General features: G+C 57.6%; 10 protein-coding genes across 10 annotated transcripts; 6 read left to right on the plus strand and 4 right to left on the minus strand.

The window, feature by feature from the left end:
• Positions 1-670: 670 nt before the first annotated feature.
• On the plus strand, positions 671-5,583 carry FA10DRAFT_276784 (hypothetical protein). Its single transcript, XM_025523337.1, has 4 exons — positions 671-1,390; positions 1,450-1,501; positions 1,577-2,265; positions 2,330-5,583. The coding sequence occupies exons 1-4, from the start codon at positions 1,168-1,170 to the stop codon at positions 5,398-5,400; spliced, it is 4,035 nt and encodes a 1,344-aa protein (XP_025379971.1). The 5' UTR covers positions 671-1,167; the 3' UTR covers positions 5,401-5,583.
• Positions 5,584-5,754: 171 nt separating this feature from the next.
• FA10DRAFT_298236 (alpha/beta-hydrolase) lies at positions 5,755-7,027 on the plus strand. Its single transcript, XM_025524573.1, has 4 exons — positions 5,755-6,076; positions 6,167-6,349; positions 6,421-6,743; positions 6,827-7,027. The coding sequence occupies exons 1-4, from the start codon at positions 5,786-5,788 to the stop codon at positions 6,969-6,971; spliced, it is 942 nt and encodes a 313-aa protein (XP_025379972.1). The 5' UTR covers positions 5,755-5,785; the 3' UTR covers positions 6,972-7,027.
• Positions 7,027-10,161, minus strand: FA10DRAFT_270336 (hypothetical protein; the record flags this gene model as incomplete). Its single annotated transcript, XM_025523063.1, has 5 exons — positions 7,027-7,653; positions 7,710-7,859; positions 7,928-8,633; positions 8,694-9,472; positions 9,538-10,161. 5 exons carry the CDS (start codon positions 10,159-10,161, stop codon positions 7,027-7,029), a joined length of 2,886 nt encoding a protein of 961 aa, XP_025379973.1.
• A 451-nt stretch (positions 10,162-10,612) lies between these two features.
• FA10DRAFT_298238 (hypothetical protein) lies at positions 10,613-12,842 on the minus strand. The gene is made up of 2 exons (XM_025524574.1): positions 11,933-12,842; positions 10,613-11,858 (listed from the first exon to the last, which is right to left on the minus strand). The coding sequence occupies exons 1-2, from the start codon at positions 12,522-12,524 to the stop codon at positions 10,663-10,665; spliced, it is 1,788 nt and encodes a 595-aa protein (XP_025379974.1). The 5' UTR covers positions 12,525-12,842; the 3' UTR covers positions 10,613-10,662.
• Positions 12,843-12,998: 156 nt separating this feature from the next.
• Positions 12,999-14,163, plus strand: FA10DRAFT_263530 (hypothetical protein). Its single transcript, XM_025520254.1, has 9 exons — positions 12,999-13,140; positions 13,215-13,287; positions 13,375-13,437; positions 13,507-13,611; positions 13,668-13,675; positions 13,736-13,765; positions 13,835-13,844; positions 13,909-13,969; positions 14,028-14,163. The coding sequence occupies exons 1-9, from the start codon at positions 13,055-13,057 to the stop codon at positions 14,069-14,071; spliced, it is 480 nt and encodes a 159-aa protein (XP_025379975.1). The 5' UTR covers positions 12,999-13,054; the 3' UTR covers positions 14,072-14,163.
• Positions 14,164-14,475: 312 nt separating this feature from the next.
• On the plus strand, positions 14,476-17,000 carry FA10DRAFT_263531 (hypothetical protein). The gene is made up of 2 exons (XM_025520255.1): positions 14,476-14,582; positions 14,688-17,000. Exons 1-2 carry the CDS (start codon positions 14,514-14,516, stop codon positions 16,794-16,796), a joined length of 2,178 nt encoding a protein of 725 aa, XP_025379976.1. The 5' UTR covers positions 14,476-14,513; the 3' UTR covers positions 16,797-17,000.
• A 32-nt stretch (positions 17,001-17,032) lies between these two features.
• FA10DRAFT_246702 (MCM-domain-containing protein) lies at positions 17,033-19,924 on the minus strand (the record flags this gene model as incomplete). Its single annotated transcript, XM_025519422.1, has 4 exons — positions 17,033-17,314; positions 17,363-18,992; positions 19,075-19,447; positions 19,504-19,924. 4 exons carry the CDS (start codon positions 19,922-19,924, stop codon positions 17,033-17,035), a joined length of 2,706 nt encoding a protein of 901 aa, XP_025379977.1.
• Positions 19,925-20,101: 177 nt separating this feature from the next.
• On the plus strand, positions 20,102-21,508 carry FA10DRAFT_298242 (hypothetical protein). Its single transcript, XM_025524575.1, has 2 exons — positions 20,102-20,334; positions 20,395-21,508. Exons 1-2 carry the CDS (start codon positions 20,141-20,143, stop codon positions 21,428-21,430), a joined length of 1,230 nt encoding a protein of 409 aa, XP_025379978.1. The 5' UTR covers positions 20,102-20,140; the 3' UTR covers positions 21,431-21,508.
• Positions 21,509-21,600: 92 nt separating this feature from the next.
• Positions 21,601-23,046, minus strand: FA10DRAFT_235934 (hypothetical protein). Its single transcript, XM_025519052.1, has 5 exons — positions 22,589-23,046; positions 22,436-22,532; positions 22,277-22,375; positions 21,845-22,206; positions 21,601-21,786 (listed from the first exon to the last, which is right to left on the minus strand). The coding sequence occupies exons 1-5, from the start codon at positions 22,734-22,736 to the stop codon at positions 21,668-21,670; spliced, it is 825 nt and encodes a 274-aa protein (XP_025379979.1). The 5' UTR covers positions 22,737-23,046; the 3' UTR covers positions 21,601-21,667.
• Positions 23,047-23,229: 183 nt separating this feature from the next.
• FA10DRAFT_235938 (hypothetical protein) lies at positions 23,230-24,582 on the plus strand. Its single transcript, XM_025519053.1, has 4 exons — positions 23,230-23,510; positions 23,567-24,045; positions 24,128-24,328; positions 24,398-24,582. The coding sequence occupies exons 1-4, from the start codon at positions 23,465-23,467 to the stop codon at positions 24,428-24,430; spliced, it is 759 nt and encodes a 252-aa protein (XP_025379980.1). The 5' UTR covers positions 23,230-23,464; the 3' UTR covers positions 24,431-24,582.
• The last annotated feature ends 346 nt before the right edge of the window (positions 24,583-24,928 follow it).

The following is a 24,928-nucleotide window of genomic DNA, read 5'->3' on the forward strand; positions in this document are numbered from 1 at the left end:
CTCTCGAGGCATGGGAAGTGGCACTCTCGAGGCATGGGAAGTGCCACTCGTCTGCTTTCTCATGTGCAGAATGCGTGCAATTCTGACGTTGGCGGGCACCTATGCTGTCTTCGATTCAGAGTATTGTCTGTTGTTTGCTGTTCGCAAACTAGGATCGGTGGCTTCCTTCGATCTTGCGAAGACATTCAAGGCGGCATCGGAATGCTCCGTCCGGACTTTCACCTAACACCGAAAGCCACCACTGAGGCAGCTTGTTAAAGCAAGTTTCGGAGCAAATGCATCTACGGCACCTCAGCAATGATCTATACGGTACAGTCTATTGCATGCAACCTTGGGCCATATCGTCGTGCAGGCCTTGCGATCGCAAATTTATGAGCTGGACCCACCCCATCGATATCGATGCCTGGTTCTTCCTGGGATTCTTCCTCCAGCCAGGGTTCTCATATCGTCTCGATCTCGCTTACAAAGATGAGAATTCAAGCTTTCGTGTGGGTCGCCAGTTTGTAAATTGCTTTTTGGAACTACAAAACCTAACGTCATTTTTGTACTGCATCCTGGCATCCATTATTCTTGTGATTTTTGCCGGTCTGCCTTGGGCCCTGCGCTGTACTAGCTGTACCTACCTAATGGGCCACTTCCTCTCGCAGCTAGACCCAGCCTGGATGCCCCCCTCCATTTCCTCCATTTTTGTCGCGCCCGCTTGCGCTCGTTCGACTATTTTTTTTCTTTCCTCCTCTCCTTCCCTCCACAGCAGCGCACGCAGGTCGAGGAGCACGCGCGCCTTTCCTAACGCCGCACCGTAAAAGGGAAAGGCGAAAGCGAAAGCCGGTCAGCGTCAGCCCAAGCGTGAGAGGGCAGAACCGCGCAGGCTGCCGATAGGGACCAAACAGAGGAAGAAAAGCTGGTTGACGACGTGGCCTCGCGCGTCGATATAATTCATCACCGCCGCCTCCGACAAATCGAGCCGGAGCGTGAAACGACGAGCCCATCCATCGCCAACCGGACCCATCAGCAGAGCTACCTCCATCTCTGATTCACCCCCGCTCGCCCGAACGACGTACTTCCTTCGCGACTCCAGCTCCACACAAACGGGACGACCCAAATAAAAAAAAATTGAGACGAGCGCGCGCCTGGACTTACTTGGACTGGGTAAGTACTGTGGGCGATATGGCCGACATGATGCCTTCTCCTCCGCCATCGGCCATGGGCCTGCAGTCCGAACACGATCAAAGTGGCGGACCTGCGCGAAAGCAGCAAAAGAAGAACAGCGGCGAGGGTGCGCCGGCTCAAGCCTCGTCATCCAGCAATCCGTCTGGCCCTCCCTACATCTGTCCCACCTGTCAGACGAGCTACTCACGGCTCGAGTATCTGAGAAGGCACGAAAGAAGGCGTGAGTAAAGGCTACTGCATTGCCGCCTCACTCCTCCGGACTGACCTGTCCCTTGACAGATGCCGACATTCGGCCCTTTGTGTGCGATTGCGGAAAGGGCTTTTCAAGAAGGTGATTAGGGCTTGGCTTCCAGATGCAGCAGCAAGTGGATGCGCAGGGCTGACCAGAGGTTTCTCATCATGACAGTGACGTCCTGTCCCGCCACAAGAAGCAGTGCGCCGTCTTCATCAGCGGTGGTTCGGCAGAGGATGGCTCTGCGCAGCAAACAACCAAGAGAGCGTCGGCTACCAAATCGAGGAGGAATACCAGCACAGGCAAAGGAAGGAAAAGTGGGGCGAGCAACAATGGCAACGACAATGGCAACCACGATGGGCAGGAAGAGGAGAGCCCACCCTCTGCCAACTTCACGTCGCAGTCTCCGAACGTCGGATCCAGCACTGCCGGTTTCCCCTTCTCGACGTCGGCCCTGGCTCCACCGTCTGCACCCCCTCCGCTGTTGCCACCGGCCCCGTATGGCGTTGAGGGCAGCAACGGAGCCGAATACTCTCGCAGCAACCCCCCATATGGCCTTCCCGGCGGATCGATGAACCACCTGACTTCGCTTGGCAGCACCTTCAACCAGCAGCACAACTACCCTTCTAGCCCCGAATCCAACGGCACAATCTCGCAGCATGGCAGCCCCCGCTTCGCCGCTCGAGACATGTCTCGACACGGCAGCAACTCGAGCAGATTTTCGCTGCGTAAGAGCGGAGGCAGCTTTGACCACATCGCACCTCGCTCCAATGCCACCAATTCGACGGCGGCTACCTCTAATCACTACTCGCAAGAGTTCTGGGACGCCCTGGATCCGGCCGCCAAGGGTGCTTCGCTTCAAGGTTAGTAATGGCCTTGCTTACTTTGCTATGTGTACAAGACATGTTCTGACAATCCATCTATCAGGCAACGAGTTCTCGTCCTCGAGCAACCCGCCTCCTCCGTTCACGACCCATGCCCCATTCTCTCTCTCTGCTGAGGCCAACGCTGGCATCGCCGCCGCGAGCGGTGTCCCTGCCTCGACGACAGCCACGGGTCTGGGTGCGACGACACCGCGCGGAGAACCACAGCGGTTCGCCGTCTCGACGGGGCCTCTCTCGCCCTTTTCAAGCATCGCATTGACCTCGTCGATGTCGCCTTATCTCAGTGCATTCTCCAATGCCAGGGATACGCCCTTTGTGGCTAGTCCGAGCAGAGGTGCGCTACCGGGCACGCCTGGCTCATCGAGCATGAACGTCTTTGACTGGACCATGCGGCCGCCCAGCAAGCCGGCCAGCAGCAACCCAACGAGCGGCAAGCGGGACAGCTTGAGCCAGCAGGGTGCCGCACCAGCCCTCCCCCAGGGTGTTGGACCAGGCCCGAAGCGCAAGCGTGAGGATGAAGATCAGCAGCAATATCAAGGCAAACGCCCGTCTTTGACCAGCAAGCAGGACGAAGAGGGCGCCGCCGCCGCTGCCGTCATGGCCGCCGATCCTGACCAAAGGACCGCGGCCGAGCTCCTCGACTCGCTCAGAACGGGTGGCACGCCTCGCCAACATGGCAAGGAGGAGGAAACAACTACCAATCACAACGACGGTCAGCGCATGCAGCAGCACCAGCAACAGCAGTCGCACGAGTCCCGAACAATGGAGGGTGGGAGAGAAGACGGTCGAGGGACCGCCAAGGCCGAAGGTGAAAATGGCCAGTCATCGGGAAATCAGTCTTTTTTTGAGGGGAGGAACGTCACTGCGGGGCCAGAGGCGTTCCTGCTACGTCTGCAAGGCGGCTTGGAAGAGTCGCGCGCAGGCTTGCTGGGCCCCGATGGCAATGTCATCAACACCGAGGCGCCCTTTGGGGGCGCCAGCGGCATATCTCTCGGTGCCATGGCCAGCCATGCGCCATCGACGACTAATGCAGCAGCCATGTCGGCTCGCGCTTGGGACGTGGGAGCAATCATGGCCAACAATGGCGCCACTGGTCTCACACCGCTCTTTAGCGGGGCGACAGGCACAGGCGCAGCCGGCTCCAACAACATGAGCTGGCTCCTGAGTCCTGGCGTCCAACAGATTATCAACAACTTTACGGGACGATCGGAAGCACCAGGGGATGGAGGAAGCTACTTCTCGGGCGCACCCAACGGAAGTGCTCACGAGAGCGCTCTGCCGCACGCCGCGGCGATGGATGCAGGCCAGAATGGAGCCCCATCTCCCCCGTCACAACAAATCAACAGCTTGGCTCTCGAGCGAGCATTGGGAGATGTCAAGAATCCTTTCTACCTCCCTCCTCACCTCTTTCGATCGTGCTACTCGATCACGCATTGGGCCCTGCCGTCACTGACTCGGTTGAGCATGCTGGCGCTGCACTCGCAGCAAAACCTTCTCAAGCACTTTCCCATTCTCCACGAGCCGACTTTTCGACTAGACACGACGCCGGGTTGCCTGGCATTTGCAATGTGCATGCTGGGAAACCATCAGGTGGGCCGAATGTGGTGGGCCGGCGAGGAAGTTGTCCCGAAGAAGGGTCCGTCAGCATGGACGATTGCGACCCCAAAGGACGAGCCAATGTACCGGGACAATGTCGACGAGCTGTCGAAAAACGGACTGTTTGAAAAGCGCGAAGATGAGGTGCGATACGATGAAGAGGATGGCCAGGAGCTCGTCCGTCCCATCGTCATGACGGAAAAGGTCGATATGCTCATTCGCAGCTTCGCCAGCCGAGCAAGATCGACCAAGGACAAGGTCTTCGTCGTCGAAGCCCTGATGCTCTTTCAGTCCAACAATTTTCTCAGCTCCGACCCCGCAACCAGGTCCGTCGCCGCCCTCTCGCACAGCTCCGTTGTAAATTTGGCCAGGAAGGCGGGCCTTTTTGATGTCGATGCACCTCACGCGCAAAGGTTCGTCACCTACACGCCCGATGATGTTGTGCGCTCGACTATCTTTGAGGCAAATGACCTGTGTTTCAGCTTTTCGTTTTTGCCAAATTACTTGCCCAGCTGCCCCGACGAGGAAAAGCTCTGGCGTCGATGGTCTGACTACGCCGGCCGCCGACGCACAGCCTTTATGATCCTCATCATGGACACCGTCGCCAGCTTGGACGCCGGTCTGCCTGTCCAAATCGGCTTTGACGAGGTTGTGCATCTGCCCCTACCCAGCCCAGACACCGTCTGGCGAGCACCCAACTCCGAGACGTGGAGGAAAAACTTGGAACGCTACCGGGGTCCTACCTTTGACGAAGCCATGAGCGATCTGCTCGCTCCTCGTCAATCGGACGACGAGGCGTTGGCGCAGAGCACGGACAAGGACGCTTCGACGAGGGCGCCCACCGTTTTTGGCGGTCACGGTCCCTTTGCCAGGCTCGTCATGATTATCGCGCTGCTCCGTGGCATTATTCACCTTCTTGAGGGCAGGAGCAAACGGGTCCCCAAGGAATCGCCTGTTGAGACATGGCTTGCCAAGGCCGAACTCGCCCCGAGTGCAATGAGCAACAGGCCGCCATTATCCAAGCTTGACCGAGATGCGCACATCTTTCGCCGAGCTCTGGCCCGGTGGCGCAAAGCTTGGGACCACGACAACCTTTGCCTTGGTGCTTCGGGCCACACAGGGCAACTCAAGGCGGCAAAGCTGAGCGTCTCCGAACCTGGCACCCACCATCTCTTTGCCAGCCGCACGGCTTCGGGTGCAACGCCTTTGTCAGACGACGCTCTGCCATTCTTTTGGCTTGCTCAGGTCTTACTGGTCCACGGCAGTAGCAACCATGCGCTATCCCACGACTCCGACCTGACGCCGCCCAACAGCACCATCGAGAGCCCAGTGACTTCCTTGACACCTGAGCAGAAGAGGGCAGGGAAGCTTCCCGACTTTAAGAGGATGCTGCGCGTCGCGAAGAATTTCGTCGATCGAGACGAGGATGTGTATTTGGACGGCCGCATCAATGGCGGTAGCATCAGCGACGAGATGAGGGAGTTTGCGATGGCAAAGGCAGCGATGGCTCGGACGTAGGTTCAAAAAAAAATCTCGATACAATATGTGCAAAGTTTTCCCCCTTCACCTCCCATCTCCCCACCCCGTCATCCACTGCCCTTTTCTCTCTTGTACGGCTTTTGACATCCCATTCTTCTGTGTAACCTTTGTCTCTTTCTTACTCCAAAAAGAACGATAATGAGATTTGGGTGTTTTCCGGCTAATCGAAAGCAGCGAGGATCTTGGAGCATAGGTGCCCACCTAGTAAGGGTGATTGTTGAGGGAGAGTGCTAGAAGAACAACGGTCCGAAAAAGCAACCGGTTGGCCCGGTGGAGCTGGTGGACGTCTAAATGCGTGCGGGCGCGCGCGCTTAATGTCCCCAGACTCACGACCCCCACTATTGAATCAGTGAAGAGGGGAACCATGTCGTCGCAAGAGTACGACGAGACAAAGCTCTCGATCCCCGTTCCTTCTGCGTCTTCGCCGACTACGCACCTGAGCGGGATCCTCCACCAAAAGAAGCAGCCGTCGCAACCCACGTCGCAGGCTGGGCCAAGGACACGACCGCTCGTCTTGATTCTCCACGGCGTGCTGGCCCACAAGGATCAGACCTACCACCGTCTGCTCGCGAAGCGCCTCGATGTCGACTCCCTCCGCTTCGACTTCCGCGGAAATGGAGAGAGCGGTGGCGAGTGGGGCATGGCCGATTACGAGGTGGGTGCATCTCTGGGCAACAGAGAGACCGGGCGTGGGAGAAGAGCGCCTCCTGGATGAAGAGCTGACGGATTGTGCGGTTTTTGGCAGAATGACATCGAGGACCTCGATACGGTGTTCCAGTACTTGAAGGAAAAGATGCCAATGTACAGGGTCGAACTCGTTGTGGGGCATAGCAGAGGCGCGCTCGTGGGATGGCGCTTTTGGGCGGAGAGGGGCACGTCGCAGCAGGTGCCGTATTGGGTGGCCCTGAGTGGCCGATGGAGGATGGACGTGAGTTGAAGCTCGTGCCAGTCTTGTGGATGTTCGAGGCCAAAGCTGATAGCGAGATTGGGGACTGCTAGAGGATCCACGATCGTGATCCCGTCTACAATCCAGCCTTTGAGAAGCAGGGCTTCTACGAATGGAAGGTGCGCGTCATGGGCCAGCCAAAGACGGTCCATGTCCGGCCATCGGACGTATCAAAGTTCGAACACTATCCCATCGAGTCGTACGTCTCGCGCTTTCCCAGCGAGCAGGATGTTCTCCTCGTGCAGGGGTCGAGCGACCAGACGGTTCCGACGGCAGATTGTGGCTACTACATCAATACACTCAACGCCATGAGGAGGAGAAACAATTCGACAAACCTGAGACTCATCGACGAGGCTGATCATAACTTCAAGGGACAGTGAGTGTCGATCTGCTTTTTTTTTCTCCCCGCCCGCAAACCACCTCTCACATTGTCTGATCATGGCGGTACAATCCTATCAGCTACGACGAGGTCGTCGACGTTGTCACCGCGTGGTATACTCGCAGGCGGGAGATGGCCAAGCAAGGCAACAAGGACGTCTCGCCCATCGCACTTGCGCAGCAGCAACAACAACAAGGCGGAGGCTTTGGAAAAGGCAGGCTGTAGTATGATAGAGGTACTAGACATTGCAATGAAGCATTCATGAAAACAGAGCAACGCTCTAGGCCAAAAGCGAAGACATCTTGACGGGCTTTCGAACAGCGTTGGAGTAGCCTTCGTTGTAGTGATAAAAGACTTTGAGCTTCTTGACCTTCCTCTCTTTCTCCTCCTCTTCCTCCTCTTCGGCATCTGGACCCACTTCCTGGCCTTGAGCAGAAGTTCTGTTCTTCCTCGCATCGAGGATCGACTGTGGCAGTTCTGGACCTTTGGGCCTGTCTGCCTTGGCCTTCTTGACAATGACCCGTCCAAAGAAGTCAACGGCAGCCTTTTCTTCGATCTTCTTTGGGTTGACGTTCTCCTTCTCCTTGTCATCGACAACCGTAGTCGGCTTCTTCCTGGGTCCATCGATGGCCGCCTGCGCCTCCTCGACTGCTTCTCTCTTCTTCTTGATCCTGAGCTTCTCCAGCTCCGCCCTGACCAGCTGTCTCACGTTGAATCTGGCAGGGCCGACGCTGTCCGACTTTTTCCCTTCGTACTGCACAAACGCTTCTAATGAGGGCTCGAGGCGGTAGATGGTTTGCCCCTCCTCCGTCTTGTCCATGACAAAGTCAAGCTGGAGGTTGTGCATGAGCTCGACGAGCTGCTGGAGCGTCGAGCGTTCTTCATGCCGAACCAACTGCGAGTTGATCTGTGAGGCCGGAGCGTAAGTTCAGGTAGTGAGGAGGGAAGCGCTGACCAACTCACCATCTTCAGATCGGGTGACAACATTCTCATCAGTGTCGGTCCCAGCTCTGTGACGATTGCCAGCTCCCCAAATTGGGTCCTTGTCACTGCCGGCAAGCATCCAAGCAAGTCCCGCGTCACTTCATCGAATGCCGATCGCTTGAGATAATTCTGGTGAAGATGTATAGGTCAGCTGATGCAGGGGAGGGAAGAGAGAGAGACAGGGAAGGTTCGCTCACCTGATAGTCGACCCGCGGATACTCTGGCAGAGCATTACTCGTGTTGGCAAAGAGCCTCTTCCAGATCACGAAGCTCCACGGCAAGTATTGCCACAGCTCCGACGTTCCCCCCGACAACTCCCATCCCCTGTTGTTGAGCGTCTCAAACCAGTGGATCCATTCGTGAGCCTTTGAGAAGCGCCACCAGCCTTCGTCGGGAGGCGAGAGGTTGGGATAATGTTCGAAGCATCCGGCGAGAACCTTGTCCATGTCTCCGCTACCCATGATCGTCTGAACCAGCTTCGACGTCTGCCCTGCCTCGTCAAGCCTGCCAGGACCCGACTGCCGGGCTCGCTCCTTAGGAGAAGGCGCCCGAAAGAGCTGAGACCAGACCATGTGAATTGATGTGGAGCCGTCCTTGACACCAAGAGCGGCCGCCACGGGATTGGACGCATCGCCTTCTTCGTTGGAGGAAGTGCGCAGGTCGCTGGCCAGAAGACGGGCAGTAGGACCCGCTGAGTTGGCCTTGACAAGCTGGAGCGCATTGAGACAGGATCGAATATCGCCTTGACACAGCTGTACAAGCAGCGACAAGGATCGAGTGTCGGTCTCGATGGTCTCGTTTGTACAGATTGCCTTGAGCCGGGCTACGAGGTGATTGGATGCTGGTCGATTGACCCTGATGAGCTTGCTGTGTGGCCGCAGCGCCCGTAGGCTGGGAGCGTATCTAAGGAAAGGAAGAGGCGGGTGAGCGTAAAGGAGTGATTAAAAAGAGGACAAAACTCACGGGTCGTTGCAGATGCAAATGATGGGCCTTAGCAACGGGCGATGCTTTTGCTTCTTGGACTTGGACCTGGCGCCATTGCTGCTGCCCGCGCCCCTTTCTACGAGCTTGACGAGGGCCTTGATGAATCCACCGCCTTCGTCTCCTCGTCCGCCTGTCGCTCCATCAATCTCGTCAAGGACCAGGCAGGTAGGCTTCTCCATCGCGCTCCCTCCCATCAGGCTCTTTGTTTCGAGTGCCTCCCTCACCCTGTCTTCGACGGTCGAGGTGGATCGGTCATCGCTGGCGTTGAGTTCGTGGACGAGATAGCCGCAAGCGTTTGCGACGACGTGCGCTAGTGTCGTCTTGCCCATGCCTGCGGGTCCACCCAAGAGCAACACCCTCTCCTTGGGCCGTCCCCATTTGTCCGGCACCGGCGCAAATCTGTCCGTTCCTGTCCCGAACTGCGGCTGAGCAGCGGCCATCATCTTCTTTCGTTTGTTCATCAGTCGATTTTTGCGCCCAAAGACGCATGCATCCCAATCTTTGAGCCAGGCCATGACTTCTCGGTGCGTGCGCTCTTCGCCCACAAGCTCGGTGAATCTCTTTGGCCGGTATCGCTCTTGCCACATCTCCATTCTTGTTGTCGGTTTCTTGGCCTTCCCTTTTGCCTTGCTGCTTGCAAGTTCTTCGTCTTGATCGACGACTGCCGCAGCGTTCTTGGCAAGGATGCTGTCGACGATGTGATGGACTGGCCTGCTGAGAAGTCCAGTCTGCCCTGCTCCATAATGAACCGGTTTCGGCTGGCGTCGCTGCTTTTCAGTACCACTGCATCCTCAAGTGCACACCAAGCGTGTGTTCCACTCACTTTGTAGGCCTTCATCCTCCTCCTCTTTTCGAAGCGAACCACGCTGCCGTCGAGCAGCGTCGCGGTAGCCAATCCTACAGGGAGGTACTTTGGGATCCCATTCATCCCCACAGGTCCCCTGTCGCGCTCCAGCTCCTCGTCCTCGTCCTCCTTGTCCTCGACCTGCACCACCTCTGTCCTCGCTAAACGCGCCGCACTTGTGCTTGCCTCTCCCCGCATCACAACCGAATGTCTCGCCACCGTCCTACTGGATGTTGCGGGTGTACTTTTCGTCGTGTCGTTTGCTCTCGTCTTGACCGATGATGGATCCAAGAACCCGTTACTTTCGAGTAATCCGCCTTCCTCTTCGTCTTCTGCCTCCTCTTCCATGGCTCCAACATGCGGACCTCGCCCGTCCTCCTCATCTTCGGGTGGTTCCTCGTCCCTTACATCTTCGTCCTCGTCGGCAAAGTCCTCGGGCGGCTCCTGTTCCTCCCGCTCCATCTCGATCATCCGATCGAGATCAAAGGGTTCCTCCTCCCCCTCCCCCTCGTCGTCCAACATGGACCCAAACGAAGTCGGCTTCCTAAAGAGCTCGTCGAGCGCCTTTTGCGGGCTGCTCTCGTTGCTCATGCTCACGCTCATGCCGCCGCCTTCCAAAAGACTCTTTGGTCCAGAGAGTGGGCGCGTTGCTCCATCGGCCGTGCCAAAGAAGCCTGCATCCTCGAGAAAGTCGTTAGCGTCCTCTCCCTCGCCAGAAGTGATGTCGTAGAGGTGGCTACTGGGCAGCGGTAGCTGCGTGCCACCGCCGCTGCCACTGGTGCTGCTGCTGCTGCTTTCGACCAGTGCGAACGCCATCGGGTACAAGGCGTCTTCAAAGGCGAGAGTCGAGACAGAGACAGAAGAACACGGCGCGAAAATAATGTGGAAAGAGGCGCCAACCAACACGCGCGCTTTTCCCAAGACGCGTCGCTCTGATTTTTTCCCTCGCATCTCGCACGGCCAAAAAAGGTCGAGATCACACACGCATGCACAGCGACAAGCAAAGAGGGCCGGCTGATTTTTCCTTGACGGCGGTCAAGTACTGTAGTAGACAGAAGCGCTGATATTGCAAATTGTAAGGAAGAGTGAGGAGACTGAGTGAAGCTAGTCCATTTCCATTGGCACTCCGCCGCCGTCTGCCACGCCGACGAGGCGGGCCTTTTCCTCCTTGTCTCTCCGTTTCTTGGCCTCTGCCTCTGCCTTGACCTTTTCCCGCTCTCTCCGAATGCGCTTCTCGGCCACACGAATCGCCTCTCTCAGCTCGCCCGCACCGGGCGTGGCTGCTACAGCATCGGGCTGGAAGCCCAGCTCGTTGCGGACGAAGCGCTTCGTAGTGGGTCCAAGCACGGCGATCCGCGGAAAGCCATCAGGTGGGCCGGCACTCAACCATGTCTTTCGCTGGCCCGTCTCTGTCTCTGACGCGGCCTGACCCTCCTTGTGGCCGTAGTCGGGTGGCAGCCATCCTCGTCTTCTCAAATCGGCCAGTGCGTACTGCAGGCCGCTGGGCGAGAAGAAGACGAGCCAGTCCGGCCGGGTGCCTGGACCGGTGCCCAGGCCAATGTCGACGTCAAGGGGAAAGGGCGATTCGTCAATGGGAGAGGAGACCACCGCCGAGGAGGTCGGGAGGCCATCCTTGCCCGCCATCGGCGTCATGGCCGAGAGGCCCTGAAGGCCCATGGCGTTGTTGAGCGGCTGGCCCGACGCCACAGCCGCGCCAGCGCCTGCCAGCGGTCCCTCTGCCGCGGCAAGGCTGTTCTTCCTCCTCGCAATCTGCCCTTCGGCGCCCGACAGGGGCGACCCTCCACCTCCTGCGCCCCAGAGGCTGCCCACACTTGGTCTTCGCGTACTGCTGTTGCTTCCACTGCGACTGCCCCTTCGACTGCCTGGCCGGCTCTGCGGATTAGGCGGCAGGCTCCTCGACAGGGCGTCACACGATGGTCCAAAGTTGCTGTCTATGCTTGTCTCGTACACCTGCAGCTCCTCAAACGGAATTGGTGGCTTGGCCGCCTTAAGCGCATCGGGGATCGTCGGCGCGTTTTTGTCCCCAGTGAGGAGCAGTAATGGCGGTGGCGGCGGTGCGTCGTCGGTGGTCATCTCATCGCCGGGCGCTGCACCTGCTGGCCCATTAAAGTGCCGGATCACGTAGGCGGCCAGGGCCTCACCCGTGCCAGTGGCACCTGCGCCCATGACGAGCGAGGTGCGAATCGGCTGGAGGATCTGCTTGGCCAGAGCACGGAGCGCCTCCCCCGTCGCTGGCCCCACGGCAAAGAATGGCGATCTCGGCCAGTTTGTCACTGGTTCTGTGGAGAGTCACCTTACGCCGTCAGCCAAGTGCGATTCCATGGCTCGATCCAAAGGCACAGCTAGCACTCACTCTTGCCCTCGCGAAGCTCCTCCGACAGGGCGCTCGCCGCCTGTGCCCACGCTTCGACGGCTCTTTGACTTGTGATGATGGCGCCTCGGTACGGCGCCCCGTTGCTGTCGCCGTGCATAATCTTCTTGGCCAGCGTGTCGCAGTTGAGGAGCGTATGCCCGAGAATCGGGAAGCTCGTCACGCAGAACTCGCGCTTCGGCACCTCGTCTTCGTCATCGGCGTCAAAAGACGAGGCAGCAACGGCGTCGGGGTCCGGTGCCAGGTGGTGCGTGGTGAGCATAGCCTCGTCGTCGATCCACCGGCCTCGCCGCCTGCCCGTCTTGCTCGAGCTCAGCGCGCTCTTGAGCAGATCGGCGCCTGACCGATCACCGGGCGACATTGACATGACGCCAATCGGCGGCGGCAGCGGCGTTGAGGAGCCCGACTCCAAGGCCGAGAGGGGAAACGAGGGCAGGCAGAATGGCCCAAAGGCATCGTGATACGGATCGGTGCCCTGCGACGGAGGCACGGGGGTCCGGAACAGGAGGATCGCCGTTGGTCGCTGGAAGATGACCGATTGCAGCTCCGTTGGCGCCAGGACCGGCGTCGACATTTCTCTTTTTTCTTGTTGGCTTGCTCTCTTTTCTCTTTCTCTGCGCTCCTTCCCACCGAGACGGCGCTCTGATGCCCCAAGGTGTTCCGCTCCTCCGTGCAGCCAATCTGTCCCAAGTCGCTCGGACCCCCCTCCCTTTCTCTTTTCCCGCTCTCTCTCCTTTCCTTTCTCGGCTACCCCTGGGTGCACGCGCGCGCGTGCAGAGGCCCGCGATGTGCGTTGACAAGGCGGCAGCGATGGCCTTGGTTGGTTATCGTTAGAATTGTCGTGAAGTGAGGGTCGTGCCGACTGTTCATTTTTTAGTCTCCAAGGCCAGACCACCCGGGCTTGTCACGTCAGGCACCGCGCTTCTGCGACAGAGGGGCGCTTTAACGGACGGACCTCCACGTGCAATCGGCGCCTTCTCCGTGCCTTGGCCCTAGATTCACGGTTGAGTCATGCAGGCAACTGGCTTTCGTCGTCACCCCATTCTGAGTGACGATTTCGCCCAAGCTTAGACGACGTGGCCGTTATAGAGAGCGTGAAGCGACATGGCGAAGCTGCCGCAGCCCTTTGATGACTACATCGTCGACACGGACAAGGCCCATTTCGACTATGACGCGGCGTGGGACTGGCTGTGAGGCCACTCGCGCCTTCCTTGCTGCTCTCTCACCCTTGTCTGATCACATTGAGGTCCCTGCTTTACAACAGGCACAATCATGCATACTGGGGCAAGACGCGCACCCGCCCAGAGATGGACGTCCAGTTTGACAACTCCTTCATGGTAAGTAAGGAGTTGGCAAGGCCAAAATATGGAGACGCACGCTTCGTTGCTGGGCGGGGCTAATCATCTCAAGCCTTGCACAAACAGGTCTTTGGACTCTTTGATCGCGACGGTAAAATGGTTGGCGCGGCTCGCGCAATTGGGGAGCCAATAAGTATCTGGCCATTCCGTCCGCACCTTGGATCACAGGCTGACTTTTCGACTCATTTTCGCTAGCACAACCTAGCCTACCTGTCCGACGTCTATATCCTCGAGTCGGTCCAGGGCAAAGGACTAGGTAAGGCTTTTCTCGGCTTCGTTTTGAATGCAGAAGGCAGGAAGAAGGTGAGTCTGAGAGCTGAAACGATTGAAGACGCGCTTGCTGAACAGATGCTCTGCAGTGGAGCTGGTAAGTGTTGTCGCTACTTGTCGGTGCGTTGCAGGGGTCTTAGAAAGCATATTCTCCCAGGGTCTGCCATGCCAGTCGCATGAAGGATTGGTGAGTGGGATTCTGCTGTTCCAAAACATGAAGCACGCAGGAGAACTGAGTCGGGCCAAAATCTAACAGGTACGTCAAGGTGAGATCTGCTTCACACGCGCCCGAGTCGGGCGACATCTGCTGAGCGTCGAGCTATGCCAAAGTACTTTGACTTCTACGACATCGGCGAGACGCAGCGAATGACGGACCAAGGGCTCAATCATAGTAAGAGTGGCCTTTCGATAGCTCGAATCGTATTCGGGATGCTTATATTCCGATCAAGTGCTCGAGAGAGTCGGCAAGATCGTATATCCGGAGGAGGTCTGACAGCACGGGCTAGTACGCGACCGCTCCCAATAGAAGCGTGAATATGTCAGCGGCCAAGGGCACGCTCTCCTGTCTGTGTGCAATCTAGCCGCAATTTTGCTCAATCTTGGGGCCGCCCGGTCCGCCGCCTTGTGCCTGCCTGTGGCTTGATAGGGATAGCGGACAGGGCTTTATTATTGGCAGTAATGCACTTGGACAAGGCCTTCGCTTACCGCGCGTAAGTCTTCTTATCGTTAGCGACGCTTAGGCTCGGCAAGGAAACGCTTTATCTCTTGAGGCATTATGCCTGAGCTAATTTCCACACACAGACGTAATATGAGATGGGTTGTGCCTTGCTCGTCGGTTAAAAGGGCTAGCCACCTCGACGCAATTCACGTTCGTCTCATCACCCTCAACCCATTGATCAATTTGCCCCACACCCTCGACGAGACAGAGTTCCACTATGGCGCCCGCAAAGGTCCTCTCCAGGTCGGCCGCCGTCCACCCGCTGGACCCGCCCCAGCCTGAAGAGGTGAGTCTTTTCGCAATCTAGATTGCCCCTGTCAAAGTGGCGGCGGAATTGACGCATTCCCGCCTCCTCCCTCCCCCTCTTCTTTGCTTTGCTTTTTCCCACCAGATTGTTGCCGCCTCGTCTGCCGTGCGTCAGGCGCTTGGCACAAAGGGTGTCAAGGCACAGCGCTTCACCAACGTCTTTCTCAAGGAGCCACCCAAGGCCGATGTCATCAAGCATGGCTTCTTCCCCGAGAAGTCAACCGAGCCAGGCGCTGGTCCCGTCAAGCCAAGTGGCCTCCCGTCGCGAGAAATCTTCCTCCACGTCATCAACCTCCTCGATGGCCGGTCGTACGAGGCCGTGGTGAACCTCGACGACATCGATGAGCCCAAGGTCGTCGATGTCAAGCAGTTGGCCGAGGGCGTGCAGCCGGCCATCACCGTCGAGGAGCTCGTGCTGAGCGAGGAGCAGATGCGCAGGGATCAGCGCGTCATCGATGCTGCCAAGGCTGTGGGCGTCTCGGTGGAGCAGCTCCACGCCGATGGCTGGAGTATCGGCTGGGACGAGCGCTTCCCCGGCAAGCGCGTGCAGCAGTGCATCACCTTTGCCCGGTACGGCAAGGACGAGAACCTGTACGCGCACCCGCTCGACTTCAACGTCGTTCTCGACAATGTCACGGGCGAAGTACTGGCCATCGACTACCCCGCACACCGATCGACCAAGACAGGCAAGCTTGGTGTCTCGACGAAGCCGCCGACGGAGGCGTCCTTTGACAAGCCAGAGGGGCGCGAACGCATCCCGCCACCGCTGGAGCGCCACGACTACCTGCCAGACCTGGCCAAGCGCGCCGGATCCGACAAGCCCATCGAGATGCGCCAGGATCTCAAGCAACTGTCGGTGGTGCAGCCCCAGGGCGTGAGCTTCCACCGCGAAGGAAATGTCCTCGAGTGGCAAAAGTGGAAGCTCCACGTCGGCTTCCACCCCCGCGAGGGCATCGTACTCAGCACCATCTCATACAAGGACGATGATGTCCCAGGTGCCAGCAAGGCCGCACCCAGCGAGAGGCCACTCTTCTACCGCCTGTCGCTCAGCGAGATGGTTGTCCCCTATGCCGAGCCTGCACACCCACACTACCGCAAGTTTGCCTTTGACGTTGGCGAGTACGGTCTCGGCTACATGGCCAACTCGCTCTCGCTGGGATGCGACTGCCTCGGCTCAATCGAGTACCTCGACGGTGTCATTGCCAAGCACGACGGCACGACCGAGACGCTCAAGAATGTCATTTGCATCCACGAGGAGGACGCAGGCCTGCTGTGGAAGCACACCGACTACCGGCCCGATGGACGGGCGCACAACGTGCGAAACCGCAAGCTGGTCATCTCCATGGTCTGCACCGTGGCAAACTACGAGTACCAGTTCAACTGGAACCTGCACCTGGACGGCAACATCGAGCTCGAGATCAAGCTCACCGGTATCCTCAACCTCTACCAGCTCGCCCAGGGTGAGAGCACGGGCGGCTACGGCGTCGAAGTCGCGCCTCGCATCAACGCCCACCTGCACCAGCACCTCTTCTCGCTGCGTGTCGACCCGCACATCGACGGCGCCCTCAACTCGATTTCGGAACAGACGATTCGTGCCGTCGAGGCGCCCTCTGGCTCCGACGAGAACTGGGCCGGCAACGCCTTCACGGCCAACCAGCGCATCCTCCAGACGACGGGCGAGGGCGTGCGCGATGCCAACTTTGACGAGGAGCGCAGCTGGACTTTCGTCAACGAGGCGTCCAAGCACTACTCGAGCGGCAAGCTGAGTGGGTACAAGGTCATGTGCAAGGACATGCCCCGTCTCTACGCCAAGCACGACAGCATCACGGCCAAGCGCGCACCCTTTGCAAAGCACCACATCTGGACGGTGCCCTACGAAGACGCGCACAAGTACCCCGCGGGCATGTACGTGCCCCAGACGCTCGATGCGCCCGAAGACTCGATTGAGAAGTGGGTCGGCGACGGCAGCAAGTCGATTGCCAACAAGGACATTGTCAGCTACATCACCCTCGGCACCACGCATGTGCCCAGGCCAGAGGACTTCCCCGTCATGCCCGCAGAGACGGTCCGGCTGATGCTCAAGCCCGTCAACTTCTTCCGACGCAACCCGACGCTGGACGTGCCCAGCACTGCCGACGCACAGAGCACGGCCGCGGGTGCTGCCAACGGCAACGGTGCTTCGTGCTGCTCGTGATCTCATCCAGCGACCCAGCTGCTAAGTTACCCCCCTGTTGATCGCTTTTGTCTGTACATTTCTTTCCGACTTGTGTCCTTCAGCCTCTTGGTTGTTATCCCTCACCCTGTCTCATAAAATGGTCCTATCGAGGTCACGATGCAGAATGACGATGATTCAAGAACCCAGTACTACTACTAAACAACAAAGAGAGGGAGCACGATCACAGAAGAAGAGAGACAGATAGGGTAAAGCAATCACAAGCGGTAGACGACATCTTGGCTGAACATGACCTCGCTGGCCTCGTTCATGGCCTCGAGCGCCGCTCTGGCCTCATTGATGTCGTAGAGGTCCCTGGCCTGCAGGCCCTGGTTGAGGATGGGCAGCAGGCCGTCAAGCTGCATCGACTCTTCCTCTGCGAGCGGGCCTTGGCTCGACATTGCGTCGGCCAGCCTCGCGCGGAAAGCGTCGATCCGGTCCGACGAGATGATCGCCGCCGATGAGCCAGAGCCAGCGGGCGGACGGGCGGGGGAGCTCTGCTGCGATAGCGGAAGGTCTCTGGCAGGCGTCGCGCGAGGGTTGGCAACGTGTGCCGGACCGGAGGCTTCAATGTCACGCATCGCCTCGAGGGCTTCTGCGTCTTCCTCGTCGTCCTCGTCCATGACGAGTTCTCCATCGGGGTCGAACGCCCCTGCCGTCGCCCGTCCTTTGCCCTTGGCAGGGCTTCCGCCGCTCTGCGTCAGACCCCTCGTCTGGTAGGCGCCTGTGCCCTTGTACGCCGGGGTGCGCGGGACGTCCTTTGCTCGCGCCACCTCGTCGTCCTCTTCGCTCTCACCGGCCTCGGGCATGCCGTCCTCGTCGCTGTCGCCCTCGTCGCTGCTGTCCGAGTCTGGGCTCTTGCTTCCCCTCTCGGTCCGCCTCTTCTTGTTCGTCTTGCCCTTGCCGGTCCGAATGACCTCCTTGAAGAGGGCAAACCTGAGAATCTCCTCTGCCACCTCTGCGTCTCGCTCGTCGACCTTGCTGCTCAGCCTCGACTTGGCGTGGGCCGTGGCGAGACGGATGAGCGTCTCGAGCGTCCTGGCCGTCAGTGGGCTCGTCTTGCGCTGGTTACCCGCCAGCTCGTCGTTTCGAAGGTTGGCATACACGTTGACGATCCATTCGGCGGCGCCCTTTGTCATGACGGGGTGAATGCGCTGCTTTGCGTACTGGATGTACTTCTTGACAAAGGCGATGCTCAGCACCTCTTTTTTCTTGTTGCTGCTGCTGGAAGACCCGCCAGACTCGTTACCTGCGGTGATGCCGGCGTGGAGCAGGGCATTGTATTTTTCGTAGGGCGAGGTGTCGCCGAGCATGGCGGCGCCATCTGCGTCGGTGCCCTCCGAGGGCGCACCCATGTCGAGCGCCTGATCGAGGTTGTCGCGAGCGGGTTGGCCCTCGTCGAGGCCTGGCTGGAGGTAGCGATGCATGCGCAAGACGTGCTCCGAGATCATGCGGTCGCGCTGCTCGTCGACATCGTCCGTCACGACAAAGAGCAAGTCGAAACGCGAGAGGAGCGAGTCGGGCAGCGCAATGTTTCGATGAGGGTCCTTGTGCACGTCGTACTGGCCGTAGATTGGGTTGGCGGCAGCAATGACGCTGCACCGAGCGTTGAGGCTGGTGTGGATGCCTGCCTTTGCAATCGTCACCGTCTGCTGCTCCATGACTTCGTGAATGGCCACGCGGTCCACGTCGGACATCTTGTCAAACTCGTCGATGCACACCACGCCACGGTCGGCAAGCACCATGGCACCAGCCTCGAGCCTCCTTTCGCCCGTCTCCTTGTCGCTCGTCACAGCCGCTGTGAGACCGACACCACTGCTGCCACGGCCCGTCGTGGCAATCGCAAGCGGAGCAGTGTTGAGGACGAAGCGAAGCATCTGGGACTTTGCCGTGGAAGGGTCGCCCACCATGAGAATGTTGATGTCACCACGGATGTGGGTGCCGTTGGCCAAATTCTTCTCCTCACCACCCAGCAGCAGCAGTAGCACGGCCTTCTTGATGTAGTCGTGGCCGTAGATGGAGGGCGCAAGGGACTGCGACAAGAGGCTAAAGACGTTCTTCTTCTTCTTGCCAATCTTGTTGATGTTGCGGATGTCTGTGTCGGTAATGTGGGCGGCCGCAATGCCACCGCCGGCCTTGGACGAGAGGAGGCTGATGTTGTTGCCAAGCATCAAGGTCCTGATGGGGAGGAAGAAAAGAGGGAGCATTCATGTAAGCAACCATCTCTGTGTGAGGAAGTAGAGGAAGACGATGTGCTCACTTGAAAGTGGACGTGCTGCTCTGGCCAACGCGATTGCCCAAACTTCTGAACATGCCCACGAGCTGAATGCGGTCGCCTGGCTTGCACCTGTCGACGAGATCATCATCCATAACGACGTCGATGGAGCGCGGCAGCTGTCCGGGGGGCGCGCGCTCGGGCATTTCTTGGATGCTGATCATCTGATGGTCTCGGAAGATGCTGTAGCCGAACTCTGTAGTCAAGGGATTTCCATCGGGGTCTTGGGTCGGATAGGCCGTCGACGAAGGTGGCAGGTTGCCCAACATGGTCGCGTCGCGATAGTCGCGCGAGTAAAACGTGCTAGTCTTCTCTGCGTAATGGACCGACTTGATGATCTTGGGCCGAACAAGGGAGCCTTTACAAGAACAGTGTAAGCGAAGCTCTGACCCTGAGCTCGCGCATGCAACTTACATCTAGTGACGATGCCTTCGAGGCTTACCATCTTGCCGAGGTGCACGCTTCTTAGCGTCCGAGGGTTGACGTGATGATCGCCAAAGCTGCCTCGAAGGCCGATGTAGAATTGCTTCTGGCTGATGTCATCCTTGAGCGGGTCGCGTAGCAGTTCAACGAGACTTCGCAGCGCGGCGTCAAAGGCGGGAAGGAAGTCGTTGGGCTCGTCCAGAAGGCCCGTCGCGAACTCGCGGTTGAAGGATCGCACCTCGTCAATGTTGACGATTAGCCGGCGCTCGTCGGCCCGAAGCATCTTACGACAGGCATCGCGATGGTCCGACAGACCCGGGTGTTCGCTCTCGAGGAACTCACTCGCGATGCGAACGCGGTCCTTGTAAAGGTCGTCGGCCAGCACAGGCACCTCAAAGTCGATGTCCGCCATGGTGGTGCTTTGGTCTTTGTAAGGGGAAGGAAACGGGCAGCGCTGTTGTTGTTCGACCCGTCGAATTAATTGCCGCGTCGCGACGCGTTCTGCCACGCGGAAGATGACGGAATTCGGAAGTTTGCAACCTTGGCCAACTCCAAAAAAAATTGGAGACAAACCAAAAAAACTCTTGCGCGAAGGGAAAGAGAAGAGGTTTCATCGACTGACGAAGGAATGGCGCTGCGAACAAGAGCTTCGTCGAGGAAGGCAGAATACCCACGGGAGGAGATGGTCGATGCAGTTCCCAGTGAATCCCCAGCTGAAGAAGGTGCGGATGACGATGAGTCAGGGCCCGAAGAGGAGAGCAACGTGAAGAGCCGGGCAGCTGCCAAGCAACAGACGAAGAAACAGAGGGAGGCCGAGAAGATGTGGGTACCTTGTTCTCATATAGACATCCTGAGTCTGTGACGCTGACATTGCCAACACAGCAAAAGAGAGGCAAAGGCTGCTGTGAATCGAGGCCGGGATGAGGCTAGAGAGACGAGGCAGAAGGACCTCGAGACGAGAAAAAGCGCCCAGGAACCCTCGGCGGCGGACTTCAACGAGGATGACGCTGTCCAGGATAGTGATGAAGAGGGACCTACAGGAGGGCTAAGTGAAGAAGATGAGACAGGATCGAGCATCGAGGGGAGTGAAGAGGAGGATGAAGCGATGTACGACGTCGAAGAGGATGATCTCGACGCCGATCTAGATGAGGACATGTCATCTGGCTCCGAAAGTGGCGCAGAGCTTCCAGTGAGGGAAGACAGCGAGAAAGAGAGTCGAAAACCAGCTCGGGAGCAGGCAAAGACGATCGCATCATCAAAAGGGAAGCCGAGTGTGGACAAGGCGGCCGCAGAAGAGAGTAATCCAGACAAGCTGGATCCTTCTCTCTTCTTTGCTTCCTTTTCCAAGGATCGCCAACGCCCTTCGAAGCCGTCATCGGTGGGAACAAAAATTAAGTTTTCAGAACTTGATGAAGAGGAGGCATCATTCCGGAGACAAGAGGCTGAACGGGAGCGAAGAAGAAAGATCAAGAGAAAAGGTGGCGTCGTCAAAGGACGCGATGGTCAGCCGATGAGGAGGCTGAAGGATGGGCGGACAGTGGTACGAGCGTCGGCTCCTTCCGCAACGAATGGCGAAGAGGTCGGGGCAGATTTACTTGGCGAGGAAAGACTAGCACCTCACCGACCTTTGGACTCGTTCGAAGCGCAGCCAAGCAAGGGGGTCAGAAACTTTAAAGAGCGCAAGCTTGGCTTCTACAACAAATCCCATCCGTCACAAGCGACTAGTGAACAGCCGCGGAAGAAGCAAAAGTTCAATGATGACCATGGTGATCTCGACGCTTTCATGCTCGGTGGCATAAGTAGCGGCAGGCTCACTGGCAAGAGAGAGAGGTCGGACAAGGGGAGCAAGCCAAAGAGGCAAGGAGACTCTGGCAGGAATCGACGTCCAGCTCCCACCTTTGGCTTCGCCCGGTCTTGAAACTGCGTCGAGACACTCACTGTGTATACTTAGATTTACAAATCAGAGGATTGCGTTCGCAATTCACATATATTGACCAATCTTCCTGTCCTTTGGAGGTCCAGCTCAGACTTATTGGACCAGTCGTTTATAGCTCCTGAAGAAGGCCGGAGCTAGGGACGCAGAAAGATGAGTAGAGAAGTTCTTTGCATCTTATTTGAACAATAAACATCTAGAAGAATTTGGCGGCCGAGGAGCTCAGTCATCGACTGCGAGAGAAACGAGGGGAAGGGTGAAGTAAGAGGTAGAGGGAGTGAAGAAGGAACCAAAAGCAAGGTAGTATGCGATGAATGCCGTGGCGATACCGAGACCGCCACCTACAATGTTCTGTCAGCTCTCTTGTCTCTCTTTCTCTCTTGGGAAAACCACACATACCGGCAGTTTGGAAGTGAGGGTTTCCAGTGTAGTAAAAGGCGCCGAGGAAGGCAAAGGTCAAGTCGAGCACGAAAAGGAGCACGGCAAGGGCCACACTTGATCGCACACTGGCGATGAGGAAGATGGTCGTGATGCCAAACCAAATCCAGAGGAAGAGGCCCACGGCCGATTCCATCTCGCCAGGCGAAAGTCCACCCTTGGCGTAGACACCCGGTACGCCATCGTACGAGCCTGTCTCGCCGAAGAAGGGAATGAAGATGAAGCTGAAGCCCCACCAGAACATTCCGTATGAGACGAAGATCGAGGCACCCAGGGTGTTGCCGCTAGCGAACTCCCAGAGACCGGCGAGCCACTGAGTGAAACTGCAGATTTTGGGATGAGAGGTTTGAGTAAGCATTAAATGCTTTTAATGATCTCACTCCTCGCACTCACCCTCCGTAGAACAGACTGAAGGCGACAATTGCATTGGGGACCTTGATTCCTTGTACTCCGACGTTGTATAGCGAGAGGACCAAGGTCGTCGTAGCGAAACTGTGGGCGAGCTCTTCCGTCAGCAAAGAGGAATCTGGTCTTGCATTCATTCCTACTCACGACATGGCACCCAGAGGAAGAGGATTGGCCAGCTTACGATGGCCGGCGCCCACTGCAAGAAGGTCATCGTTGGCCGGATGACCACCGGGAGTAATGGCTGATGTAGAGTATCAGACGCTGGACAACGTCAGAAGCAAGGCCGCGACAACTCACTGCGCGAGACGTTGTTACCGCCAGTAAAGCCCGCGCCGTCCTGGTAGCCACTGTAACCGTTGCCGTTGTAGCCTTGCGTCTTCTTTTGGGACTCGGCGTCAATCATGGTGTTCTCGGCATTGTGCCCAGCGTTGTTAGCGACCGACATTGCGTTCAGTCAAGGTGGTGTGGTATGTGCAAAGATGCGTGTGACGAGAAGGAAGAAGGAGTTCAGACGAAAGGGTCTGTCTTCTCCGTTACGGTCTTCTCCAACCTCGTCTCCCAGGTTTTCTCTGGATCGTGTGGGGCAGGAGATTGCTTCAATTTGTTTTCAGATGCCTGGTTCGCCTTGGCTGTCCATCCGGACACCGATGCAGACGGGCAAGCTGCCGGGCATCGAATGATAATGAACACTGACGACTGACGGCAGCCCCTAGCAAGGCAAAGCTTCTGGGAATGTGCGCTCTATCTCCTCCTCGATGGCCGAGGAAGTAGTCTTTCCCGCTCCACTTAACGCATGCAATTTGTCCTACCCCACAGTGCAAGTACCACTTATCTTCAGTGGTTTAGCCCCGCCTCCACTCCTTAGCCTATGAGAGGCGCGCCTAAATTGACTTTTCCCCACGAAGGGGAAGGGAGCAGGGTCTGCATTGGGCCGCGGACTCCAGATGCGTACTGATGGCAGGAGAAAGAAGGATTGTTGTCGGCCCTTCAGAGCTTGGACGCTTGTCTTTCTGGATCGATTGGTGATGAGGTCCCTAGAGCCCCACAAGGACTTTTGTGCTTGCTAACTCCCCCGGCCATCCCTTTCCTTCGCAACTTCCTTTCCTCCTAACCATTGCTCGAATTCTCGTCGTCCATTTCGTACACCATAAACAATCCTTCACAGCGACAACAATGAGCCGCACACTTTCAGAGCAGCTGGGTTTCAAGCCTGACCCTCGTGAGTCGAAGCTTGAGCCGTGACACGATGCTGAGCTGACAGAAATACATTGATAGATGCGCCTGAGCATATCACGCATGGCGGCCAGAAGCTGACTCGAGTCTATACCAAGGGCGGACACGAGCTCGACAGCCAGCAGAAAGGTCTCCCCGTCTACCATCGCAGGATCGCCAACCCTTACCCAGTCTTTGCCATCGGTATCGGCGCCTCGCTCTTGACCCTGGGCCTCGTCTTTGTTGAGGCCCGAGGCCTGCAGAACCCGCAAATTCTGCTCAACATCGGTCTGCCTCTCGGTGGCATTGGCGTCATGACTGCGGCAATGTTTTCCTTTGCTGAGGGTAACACCTTCTTGGCCACGGCTGCTGGCACTCTTGCTGGCCTGGTCGGCGGAATTTCCCTCGTCTTTTTGCCCTGGACGGGCATTCAGCAGGCGTACCTCGAAGAGGCAAACGGCGATGTTGTCATGGGACTGGCCGAACTCAACAAGGCCGTTGCTTTCCTCTTCTTTGGCGCAATGATTCCTGTCTTTGGCCTGGTGAGTCGGCCCTTTCTGCAGAAGCCCGAATAAAATGACTCCAAATTGACACTCCTCTTCTCCTTTGTACGCAAAAAAATAGCTCCTCGCCTCCTTCAAGACAGCTATCCCCCTCTCGATCTCCGCCTTGCTCATCGTGATCGCCCTCATCATCCAAGGAACGGCCTACTTGAACCCAATGGTTTCGCTCACAAAGACGGCGGGCGCCTTATTCATCATTGTCGGCATCCTCCTCTTCTACTCCGCCACGGCCGTCTTGCTCCAGGAAGAAGGCGTCAAGATTGTAAGTGTGCTCGAAGCACAAAGTCACCGCTGAATAAAGAACTAATCGCCTGCCCCTAATCTCTCTCAGCTCCCTGTCTTGCCCCTTCCCCGTATGGAGTAAGAGCAAACTACGCAGTCCCTTTCTTCAAAGCACACTTCCGGGCCCAGCCTCTGACTCGACGATCTTTGCGATTGTGCGATAGATGTTGCCTGCACGTTGCTGTACATAGAATGAAATGAGAGTCTTACGTGAAGACAAGCAGAGAAACAGGCACGATGAATGCAATGTTGTATTGAATGCACAATTGCTGCGTTAAGAATGAATGTTGAGCCTCGATTAAAGTGGAATATGATGATGACAAGGAAGGTGTGTAGGAGTAAGGAGCTAAAAGAAAATTCCGGGCGAGAGCCGGTTTGGGGGACTCTGAGGGGTTCCGGCCTCCGACGAATATGACCGAACTCGGTCGTCAGAGCGCACCTGAACATCATCTTCTCTCTTCCATCCGCCCAGATCCACGCCGTCCAACAGAACAGAAGAATGCAAAAGGGAAGAGCGGGTCTGGGAAGTGGAAGGAAGAGAGGGAAGAGGTCTCGATTGATCCAGAGCTGGCGACGAAGT

The sequence above is a fragment of the Acaromyces ingoldii genome, assembly GCF_003144295.1.
Source record: "Acaromyces ingoldii strain MCA 4198 unplaced genomic scaffold FA10scaffold_1, whole genome shotgun sequence".
Lineage (NCBI taxonomy): Eukaryota > Fungi > Basidiomycota > Exobasidiomycetes > Exobasidiales > Cryptobasidiaceae > Acaromyces > Acaromyces ingoldii.